Raw genomic sequence first — 12014 nt, 5'->3', positions numbered from 1 at the left:
AGAGCACCCGGAGGAAACCCACGCAGTCACAGGGAAAGTGTACAAACTCTGTACAACTGCAGCGGGAATTGAACTTGCGTCACCTGCACTGTAAAGCTTTGTGCTAACCACTACGCTACAATGCTGCCCTCCTGAAATTAAATATTTCAATTTTTACATCCTTCAATTAACCAGAACTCATGTAAACAGAGTTAGTTCATTGAAAAGTCTTCTAAAGTACAGAAAGATCAATAAAAATCGACTCATAAATGAATAATAAATTGGAACCCAAATGAATTGGACTGGTTTTGCCATCTTTTGTGTATTAACAACCTCATTTTATAAATTCAAGGTTGTTGTGAGGTGCAGGCAATCTATACAAGTCTAAATCCTCACAAAAAGGGTGATAAGAAGCAACACAATCCCTCCTACTGATAAAACCGAGGAGGAGGCATCCAGCACCTTAGGACTAGATAGAAGCAAGCCCAAACAAATCCTTCCTAGAAAGAATTTATCATTACAACACAAATAGTGACATAAATACAAGGACCAAATCAACATGGACAGCACAAATACATTCTGCCACAAAACTGAGCTGCTCCAGTAAAAACCACTTTTAATCATAATAGACAAAAGCAATTCCTTAGTCACTCATTTTAAGAGGGTAATCAAAACAGCAGCTTAAAAAAAACTTTGCAGTATAACACTAGTAGGATCAATTAAATTCCTTATTAATTAATCCTTATTCAATGAGCTGGAAAATATATTAATGGCACAAAAAAGTCTTGTTCCTATGTAGAACTTTTCACAGCCTTAAGATGTTACATAATCAGTGAGGTACAAGTTGATTTTTTTTTAAATCTAAAAGGACAATTTAACTCTTAGTTTCAGTATGACATTGAAAACAGCCACTTAGCCCAGTGAGTCTGTACCAGCTCTCAGAGCAATCCCACTTATCCCATTCTACAATTTATTCTCTAACTCATGCCAATAACACCCTTTCTTCTCAACACCACCTCCCTCCTATTCTATTACCATTGTCCTACAACTAGGGGCAATTTACTGCAGCTAATTCACCAAAAAACTATCAAATCTTCGAGATATGGGAGGAAACCACAAATTAAAGAGTTTGAATAGACCTACCAGCACTACAGTTTTATAAAAGTTTTTTTTTAAACTACAGCTCAGAGGACAGAATCAAACCCAAACTGTTGGAATTGACAGTTAGCTACATTACCTGCAGCACCACTCAACAAACAACATGTTCCGGTGATGCTGCTTTCAGGAAAATTATTACAAAAGCAAAATACTGCAAATTCTAGAATTCATAAGTGAAAATTAAAAATACTGGAAGGGCTAGGGCTAGACAGACCAGGCAACATCACTGGAAAGGATACACAGCTCATGTTTCAAGTCAATAATCTTTCATCAAAGCAGGAAAAAGTTTGAAAAAATATGGAATGGAAGAGAGCTGGAAAGAACAAAAGGGAAAATGAGTAACAGAAGAGATTTAAAATTGAAAGAGGATGGTAAAAAGTAATTAAAAGCAAGTCTGAAGAGAGGAAAGGTGAAATGGGAAAGAATGCCAAAGAGAGAGGGATGGAGAATGGAGGTAACTGGCAACAGAAGCTCCAGATCAAACTTAGCAACTGAAGAGAGGTGTCTCAGAGCAGTCACTTAATCAGTCTTTGGCTTCCCACAACAGAAGGAATCAATTGTATTTTGAGTTTTGTGCAATCAACAGCCTCAAACGCTTCTTTTCAAGTGAAGCAGGCATTACTTATACTTTAGGGGCTGAGAGAAAATGGATCAGCGAAGATGAAATGGCAGAACAGGCTCAATGGGCTGAATGGCCCAATTCTGCTCCTATCTCTATGGTCATCTTTCAGTGTAGTAACCAAACAAGCGAAGTGCAAGAGAACGGAAAACCTAACTGTGAAATAACGATGTTGCTGAAGTGAATCCAACAATTGTTCTAGAGGAGTCAACATGTGATGATTCTAAAGAAAGCCAAGGTGACAGCACATTGTTAAATCACAGATTAGATACACCAACAATACCCTTGATATCCATTAGGTCCAGGAGCTAAATTAGGGCACTTGGTTCATCGAGTCTGCTTTGCCATTTGAACATGGCTGATTTATTATTCTCTCTCAACCCTATTCTCCCTGTAACCTTTCACATCCTAACTAATCAGCTTATCCTTAATCAGAACTGCGTTAAAACTTAAGAAGTTTTCAACCACTATCCCCAAAATGCCGTCCCAAAGAAGGGCCAGTCACTTAGCCAAATTCACTACCCAAAAAGTCAACATATGATGTTTCTAAAGAGAGCCAAGATGAGAGCACATTGTCAAGCCCATCGTAAATTTTTAGGTAATCCTGCAATACGATTCCCAATTCCCGTTGCACTGCTATTTTCTAATTCTCTCCCCACTATATGCTTCCTTTTGCTCCAATCCATTTGCCACTTCTTTGCCCATTCTCCAAAACTGCCCAAGTCCTTCTGGAGACTCCCTGCTTCCTCAGTACTGCATGCCCCTCTACCTACCTTTGTATCATAGAGTCACAGATCCACAAACTTAGCCACAAAGCCATCAATTCCATCATCTAGTCATTAGCATATAACGAGAAAAGTAGCAGTGGACTCAACACAAACTCTTCCGGAACACCACTGATCACCAACAGCCAGTCAGGAAAGGCCTCTTTCATTCCCATTCTTTGTCTCTGTCCGTCAGCCAGCCAACATTCTATCCATTTCTATTCAGTCTATCAATTCTATCAATTTCCTGTTCAGTCCTGCTGAAGGGTCTAAACCTGAAACGTCGACTGTTTACTCTTTTCCATAGATGCTGCCTGGCCGGCTGAGTTCCTCCGGCATTTTGTGTGTATTACTTTGATTTCCAGCATCTGCAGATTTTCTCTTGTTTTTAATATTCCATCCATGTTAGGACCATTTCTGTAATATCATGGGCTCCTATCCTGCTTAGCACTTTTATGTGTGGCACCTTGTCAATAACAAACAACACCAGCAACACTTATAAATATGCTAGATCATAAACACAAGAGATTCTGCAGATGCTGGAAATCCAGAGAGACATACACAAAATACTGGAAGAACTCACCAAGTTATTCAGCTTCTATGGGGAGGAATAAACAGTTGACATTTTGGGTCAAGACCCTTCATTAGGACAGAAAGGGAAGGGGAATGAAGCTAAATGGAAAGGTAAGTAGAAGAAACCAGATTAATCTTTGTTTTGATCATTTGGTAGCAATTCAGCAATTACAATTATTTAGCAATTCAAATAATGAAAGCTGAAATATATTTCCTTGGGAAACTCCTTCCAATTAAATTTTGCTTTTTAGATGTTGCACACATTCAACTAGGCATAGCTCAAATCCCATCTATACATTTGCTAATGACACAACCATTGTTGATAGAATCTCAGATGGAGACGAGATGGCGTACAGGAGCGAGATATGCTAACTAGTGGAGTGGTGTCGCAACAACAACCTCGCACTCAGTGTCAGGAAGACGGAAGAGCTGATTGTGGACTTTAGGAAGGTTAAGACGAAGGAACACACACCAATCCTCATAGAGGGTTCAGAAGTGGAGAGAGTGAGCAGCTTCAAGTTCCTGGGTGTCAAGATCTCCGAGGACCTAACCTGGTCCCAACATATCGATGCAGTTACACAGAAAGCAAGACAGCAACTATACTTCATTAGGAGTTTGAAGAGGTTTGGTATGTCAACAAATACACCCAAATACTTCTATAGATGTACTGCGGAGAGCATTCTGAAAGGCTGCATCACCGTCTGGTATGGCGGGGGAGGGCTACTGCACAGGACTGAAAGAAGCTGCAGAGGGTCATAAATTTAGTCGGCTCCATCTTGGGTACTAGCCTACAAAGTACCCAGGACATCTTCAGGGAGCGGGGTCTCAGAAAGGCAGCGTCCATTATTAAGGGCCTCCAGCACCCAGGACCTGCCCTTTTCTCACTGTTACCATCAGGTACGAGGTACAGAAGCCTGAAGGCACACACTCAGCGACTCGGGAACAGCTTCTTCCCCTCTGCCATCACTGAACCTGTGAACACTACCTCACTTTTTTTTAAATATATATGTATGTATTTTTAATATCTATATATACATATATATATATACACACACACACACACACATACTATTTGTTTTTTGCATGATTTTTAATCTATTCAATATACGTATACTGTAATTAATTTACTTATTTTTAATTTTATTTATTTATTTTCTTCTTCTATATTATGTGTTGCACTGAACTGCTGCTGCTAAATTAACAAATTTCACGATACATGCCAGTGATAATAAACCTGATTCCGATTAAATAAAAAGATCACAAAGTAATTGATTTATAACAACATACCTGCCAACTATTCTCTACTGAAACTCCACGCTGCACACGAATGATGTATTCCTATAGAGATAAATACAGATATACCAATTAGAACAAGGTAAGAGTAGGGTAATCCAAAAGCAAAAACTGTTGGAAATCCTAAATAAAAGCAAAATGCTCAGAAAGATCACTCCGAAAAATGTAAACGTTGTTTCTGCGTCCATGAATGCTGTTGGACCTGTTAAATACCTCCAGCACTTTACTTAAAATTAGGTCAGCTCATTTTACATCAACACCACACGGTAATCTGAACATTTGAGATTCGTGTATTGTACGGCAAACAAAATTTTGGTTGTCTGCTTTGAATTATTTTCAAGTCACCTGGTTGAGTGGTGCCACAACAACTACCTCCCACTCAACGTTAGCAAGACCAAGGAAATGATTGCGGACTTCAGGAAGGGGAAGTTGGGAGATCACACACCAGTCCTCGAGGGGTCAGCAGTGGAAAGGGTTCTTGCCTGAAGTTCTTGTCAACATCTCTGAGAATCTACTCAGGGCCCAACACGCAATTTTGAAGGCGGCACATCAGAGACTACATTTCATGAGAGGTTGGAGGAGATTTGGTATGTCACCAAAGAGTCTCACACATTTCTTCAGATGTACTGTGGAGAGCATCCTGACTAGCTGCATCACCGCCTAGTATGGAGGCTCCAATTCACAAAGTTGAAAGTGGCTGCAGAGGGTTTTAAACTCAGCCAGCTTCATCACAAGCACATACCTTCCCACTATCTTCAAAAGACACTGCCCCAAAAAGGTGGCATCCATCAGGGACATGCCCTCTTCTCATTACCACCATCAGGGAAGAGGTACAGGAGCCTGAAGATACACACTCAAGGTTTTCAGAACAGCTTCTCCCCTGCCATCAGATTTCTGAATGGTCCGTGAACTCATGAACAATATCCCACTGTTCCTCTTTTTCACTTCATTGTAACTTACAGTAACTTATGCCTTGCACTGTACTGCTGTCACAAAGGAACAAATTTCTTAACATATGTCAGTGATAATAAAGCAGATTCTGATTACTAAAGGGACTATCTGGTGTAATACCCAGTCACTTGGACTGGAGGGTGACAGATTCAAAAGGGAAAGGAGAAAACTATAAATCAATGAAATTTCCTCTCCAATTGCTATCAGCAGATACTGCCCAACCACGGAAAGGATACAACAACTACATTGCAGATATTCTAATCCGATTTCAGCACCACCAATCTTCTGCTGAAGCAACACAGGTAAGCATTATTGGCAAAAGGAAACAAAAAAGATGGGAACTATACAATGCCAGACACACTACTGTTCCAGGAATCTGGGAGCAGAAAGGTCAATATTGATCTGTTAATTATGCAGGAGTATGCCCATCAGCAACTTATATCTGATCAGGAGGCAACAAATGCCATTTCTCTAGCGAGACTATTCAGCTGCACGGACTCAACTTTACCATGAAGAGTCATAAAGCAAATACCTCAAATAGATATAATGTACAAAAGCATGTTGCTTCAGTCAATATATATTCCACTGCTAGAGGACAACTGGCTGATCATCCTTCCACAGTTCCTACTGCGCCGGAAACTTCATGGTAGGTTGTTCTGTTCAGCACCCTCAACGGCACTGTCGATGAAGCTCGTCAATCTGGCAGCTGACAGCAATTTGAACACAACTTCCAGATTCTAAATTAGCTTGGTTTTATAGGTGCATTTTATATGATCATTATGGATGGTCAAACCATAATGTTGTACATCCAGCATTATGTGTTGCATAATAACCATTAAAAGCTCATTATGGATGGCCAAACCATAATGCTGTATGTCGAATAAACTCAGTAATCATTGTTGGCCAAGCATCAATGCAAGTCAAAATCCAGAGTCCAGCAGTCTTGCTTAAGTTTTCCTGCTTTAAATTAGAAATGACACGGAATTCAAGACCCTCTTGATTTTAACAGGGATGCTAAATCTGCAGTTTATGAAAGAAAAGTACTTTTCAAAGATTGCTTTGCTATATGCAGATATCTCATAATTTATAGTTTTGATTAGAACACAAAACAATAGTGTGGTAGAGGGCCTTCAGCCCATAATGTTGTGCCAACTCCTTAACCTTCTCCACGATCAATCGAACCCTTCACTTCCACATACTGTTGCAAGAAAAAGTTTGTGAACCCTTTGCAATTACCTGGTTTTCTGCACTAATTACCCATAAAATGTGGTCTGATATTTAATCTTCATCACAATAATAGACAAGCACAATCTGCCAAAACTAATAACACACATACAATTGTACTTCTTCTCATACCATTTAAACGATCACTGTCTAGGTTCAAAAAAATTATGTAACCCCCAGGGTGAAGTCTTTTACGAAAGTTATTTGGAGTCAGGTGTTCCAATCAATGAGATGAGATTGGAAGTGTGGGTTGTCGAGATACCCTGCCATATAAAAAAGACACAAAGTCAGGTTACTGACAGATCCTGCTCTTCTCAAGAAAGATCTGTTTATGTGCATCATGCCTTGATCAAAACAATTTTAGAGGACCTTAGAAGAATTTTATAGATGCATAAAGCTGGAAAAAGCTACAAAAGTATTTCTAAAGACCCGAGTATTCATCAGTCCACAATAAAACCAATAGTCTAGAAATGGAGGAAATTCAGTATTGTTGCTACTCTCCCTAGGAGTGAGCGTCCTGCAAAGATCACGTCAAGAGCACAATGGGCAATGCTGAAGGAAGTGATAAAGAACCCAAGAGTAACAGCAAAAGACCTGCAGAAATCTCGAGAACTTGATAAAGTCTCTGTTCACGTGTCCACTGTATGAAAAACACTAAACAAGAATGGTGTTCATGGAAGGCTACCACAGAGGAGACCACTACTCTCCAAACAAAAACACATTACTGCATGTCTCAAGTTTGTAAAAGACCACCTGGATGATCCATTATGCTTCTGGAACAATATTCTGTGGACAGATGAGACTAAAGTTAAACTTTTTGGTGGAAATGCATATTGCCATGTTTAGAGGAAAAAGTGGGTACTGCACACCAACAACAAAAACCTCACCCCAACTGTGAAGCATGCTGGAGGGAGCAACATGGTTTGGGGCTGCTTTGCTGCCTCAGGGCCTGGACAGCTTGCAATCATTGAGGGAACAATGAATTCAAAATTGTATCAAGACATTTTATAGGAGAATGTCAGGGTAGCGGTCCATCACCTGAAGCTTAATACAAGTTGGATGATGCAAGACGACAAAGGTTCAAAACATGAGTAAATTAACAACAGAACGGTTTAAAAAGAAAATTCATGTTTTGGAATGGCCAAGTCAGAGTCCAGACCTTAACCCAATTGAGATGCTGTGGCATGACCTGATGAGGGCTGTTCATGAAAGGTATCTCAGAAATACCTGAGGGGGGAGGAGAAGATGGCGGCGCTGTGCAGCGTGCACGGCTACTCCGAATTGATATCGTATTTGTGAACTAGGATGCTGTGCACAATCCTGATTTGATGGAGACAGCCGTGAGAAGCATGGAGGAACATCTGCAGAAACTTCTGAAATGCCTGCTTCGCTGCCACTGCTACTGTGCGATCGAGAACCGGAGAGGGGAAGGCCCCAAATCCTCGGCTTTGCCTATTGCCGGGGCCGGGGTCGAAGCACTCGGCAGAGATGGTGCTCGGTGTCAGAGAGCTGGTCGGAGGTTCGAAGTTTTTGGAGGGACTTGGAATCGGACTGTGGTCGGGGTGCTTCCAGGATACTGCATCAGCAAGTTCATGGCGCTGGAAGCTTCCTTCAACCGTCTGCGTGAGATGATGGGACTTTCGAGAGACTTTGAGACTTTTTTACCGTGCCCATGGTCTGTTCTTCTATCAAATTACGGTATTGCTTGCAGTGTTGTAACTATATGCTATAATTATGTGGTTTTTATCAGTTTTTTTAGTCTTGGTTTGTCTTGTATTTCTGTGATATCATTCCGGAGGAACAAATTGTATCATTTCTTAATGCATGCATTACTAAATGACAATAAAAGAGGGCTGTGTGTCCTCCTAATCTAATCTAATCTAAATATAAGAACATAAAACATAGGAGCAGAATTAGGCCATTTGGCCCATCAAATTTGCTCCACCATTTCATCATGGCTGATCCATTTTTCCTCTCAGCCCTAATCTCCTGCCTTCTCCCCATATCCCAATGAAGTCACCCCTCGTTCTTCTGAATTCTAGTGAATAAAGGCCCAGAGCCATCAAACACTCTTCATATGACTAGCTGTTCAAACCTGGACTCATTTTTGTGAACCTCCTTTGAACACTCTCTAGTTTTAGCACATCCTTTCTGCTCCTTTCCCCAAACTGCTCAAAATACTCCAAGTGAGGCCTTATCAGTACTTTATAAATAACATCCTTGTTTTTATATTCTAGTCCTCTTGAAACGAATGCTAACATTGCATTTGCCTTCCTCACCACAGACTCAATCTGCAAATTAACCTTTAGGGAATCCTGCACTAGCACTCCCAAGTCCCTCTGCGCCTCAGTTTTTTGTATTTTCTCTCCATCTAGAAAATAGTCAACCCTTTCATTTTTTTCTACCAAAATGCATCACAATTCCCAACACGATTCAGCTAAGGGCTCTTTTACCTTAAGCTCTCTAATCAACTCCTGATCATTGCAGAACACCCAATCCAGAATTGCTGATCCCCTAGTGGGCTCCACCAGGAGCTGCTTTAAAAAGTCATCTCGTAGGCATTCTAGAATTTCCCCCTCTTGGAATCAAGCACCAACCTGATTTTCTTCATTCTACCTGCATATTGAAATCTCTCCATGGCTATTCTATCGCACCCACAGAATCTTGTCTCTGTTCCCCTGACTCGGGAATCTCCTATCAACACTACAGTTCTCTTCCCCTCTCTAGTCTTCTGAGCCACAGCACCAGACTCACTATCAGAGACCCGGTCACTGTGGCTCCCCCCGGTAGGTCGTCCACCTCAATAGTATCTAAAGTTGTATACTTATTATTGAGGGGAATGGCCACAGGTTATTCTACACTGGCTATGTATTTCCCCTCCTTCTCCTGACAGTCACCCGGTTACCTGTCTCCTGCAATCTAGGGGTAACTACCTCCCTGTAGCTCCTGTCTATCACCTCCTCATTCTCCCGTATGAGCTGAAGGTCATCGAGCTGCAGCTCCAGTTCCTTAATACATTCTCTCAGGAGCTGCAGCTCGGTGCACCTGGTGCAGATGTGTTTATCTGGGAGACTTCCCACATCCCACACACGGGAGAAAATACTGTCCCTTGAGCCATTCTCACCAATCTATTATGCCCTAACAGATGAGAAATGAACAAATAAGGACAGAGAGAGATTAACTTCTGAGACAATGTACCTCACCCAAACCTGATCTTGCCCGTCAGATGAGCCAAAGCCTCTAAACACCAGCACATTCCAAACGAACGGTGCACAGCTTGCACTTGATTTATTGGCCCTTTCTAATGAATCCCTCCTGCAGATTGGTCACTCTTCAACCCAGAGAACTGCGGTGAAGCTCTGCCTTTGAAATCTCAATGTCCCTCCTAATTAACAGGTAGTTCTTTTTACACAGCCCTGCCTGACATGGATTGTCCAACTCAAAGAAAACTGGCACAAAGCTCTGCTTTTAAATCTTGAACTGAAACAGTTTTGTATAGAGGATGGTCTAAAATTCCTCCTTACCGTTGCGCAAGTCTGATCAGCAGGTACAGGAAAGGCTTGGTAAAGGTTACTGCTCCTAAAGGAGGTTATACCAGTTGTAAAATATAAGGGTTCACATACTTTTTCCAGCCTTACCTGTGAATGATTAAACAATGTGTTCAATAAAGTCATGAAAAGTACAACTGCTTGTGTGATTAGTTTAGGCAGATTGTATTTGTCTATTGTTGTGACTTAGATGAAGATCAGACCACATGAGTAATTAATACAGAAAAGTAGGTAATTGCAAGGTTCACAAACTTTTTCTTGCAACTGTAGCTCTCCATTTTTCCTTTCATCCATGTGCCTATCTAAGAGTCTTAAATGCCCCTAATGTATCTGCCACTACCACCATCCCCCAGGAATATAGTTCATGCATTTATGACTATGTAGAAAATACCTACTTCTGATATCTCACTTCCCCCCTCTGCCGCCTATACTTTCCTCCAATCACCTTAAAAATATGTCCTCTCGTATTAGCCATTGCCACCCCAGGGAAAAAACACTGGCTGTCCACTTTACCCAAGCCTCTTTTCATTTTATACACTTCTATCAAATCTCCCCTCCTTCTGTACAGAGAAAAGCCCTTGCTCATTCAACTTTTCCTCATAAAACCGATTCTCTAATCCAGTCAGCATCTTGATAAATCTCCTCTGCACTCTCTCTAAAGCTTACACGTCCTTCCTAAAATAAGGTGATCAGAACCGAACACAACACTCCAAGTATGGTCTAACCAGAGCTTTGTAGAGCTGCAACTTTACCTCGTGGCTCTTAATCTATCAACAAAGGCCAGCATACCATATGCCTTTTTAACCACCCATCCTATCAACTTGAGGGCTGAGGGTTCTATGGACTTCAAGATCCACCTGTTCCCCCACACAGCCAAGAATACTGCCAATAACTTTGTACTCAGCCATTAAGTTTGAACTTCCAAAGTGCATCACTTCATACTTTCTTTGCATTGAACTACATCTGCTACTTTCAGTCCACCTCTGCACCCTTCAATGGTCCACTGCGACTTACAACAACCTTCTACACTATACACAAAACCACCAATCTACCTTCATGTCATCATATGGTTCTTGTTACTGGACTAAATGGACAAGTGTTGGTGTGTAGTTACACAGCTAGTGATTCCATGCAATACGTAAAGGACATGGATGTTGAGAAAATGAAGTACTGTAAATATGTTAAATGAACAATGGAAAGCAAGAATATGTAATAGGAATTCATTCAATATAGAATCACCAAACCTTCCCTTTTAAAGCAGTTTTACATTAGGGAACCAAGGTATTCCCAGAAACCTCCAGATCTGCTGTCATCCTACAAGGAAACTGAATCTGCCTGATGCAGCTGAGAAACATGCACATTCCAACATAGAGTAACGACAGCTGAAAACAGCTTTAAACCTTTACTAACTAATAAGACAGAAACTTTGCGCTCATGAGTTTTATAATCAATTCATATAAAGAGTACAAATATTACATGGAAATGAAATATGCTTTACCTCATGGTTAAAAGTCATCTATTTTTTCTCCAGTCACCTCCTTTCCAACATTTGTACTTAAGAATAATGATTCATAACTTTCTAAATGACTGTGGTACACCAAATAAATAACACAAGTTTTAACAAATTAGGACCCAGAAGTAACCAGAATTGGTGCAAGAAAAGACACTTGAATAAGTACATGGTTTAGGGAGGCTGAGACCATAAGACATTGGAGCCTAGTTAAACCATTTGGCCCATTTAGTCTGCTCCTGCATTTGATTATGGCTCATCCATTTCCCACTCAACCTCATTCTCCTGCCCTCTCCCCGTAACCTTTCATACCATGACTTAACAACAATCTATCAACTTCCGCCTTAAATACACTCAATGACCTGGCCTCCAGAGCCGCTTGAGACAACGAATTC

General features: G+C 40.9%; 1 protein-coding gene across 7 annotated transcripts in view; it reads right to left on the bottom strand.

The window, feature by feature from the left end:
- The window catches only part of pxk (PX domain containing serine/threonine kinase), a 63471-nt gene that overhangs the window by 47897 nt on the left and 3560 nt on the right, over positions 1–12014 (bottom strand). For 6 of the 7 annotated variants that reach the window (XR_011889376.1, XM_072280472.1, XM_072280471.1 and 3 more), the window contains exon 2: positions 4381–4431. Coding sequence is in view for 6 of the 7 variants with exons in the window: in XM_072280472.1 (XP_072136573.1) it covers positions 4381–4431 (51 nt within the window). In the remaining variant the exon portion in view is untranslated. Of the gene's footprint in view, positions 1–4380; positions 4432–5128; positions 5267–12014 lie in introns of those variants that run through there. The other variant, XM_072280470.1, reaches the window with a different exon arrangement.

This window comes from Mobula birostris, chromosome 16 (genome assembly GCF_030028105.1).
Source record: "Mobula birostris isolate sMobBir1 chromosome 16, sMobBir1.hap1, whole genome shotgun sequence".
Lineage (NCBI taxonomy): Eukaryota > Metazoa > Chordata > Chondrichthyes > Myliobatiformes > Myliobatidae > Mobula > Mobula birostris.
Note: the sequence above shows the minus strand (reverse complement) of the source record. Positions and strands in the feature narration are given on the sequence as shown.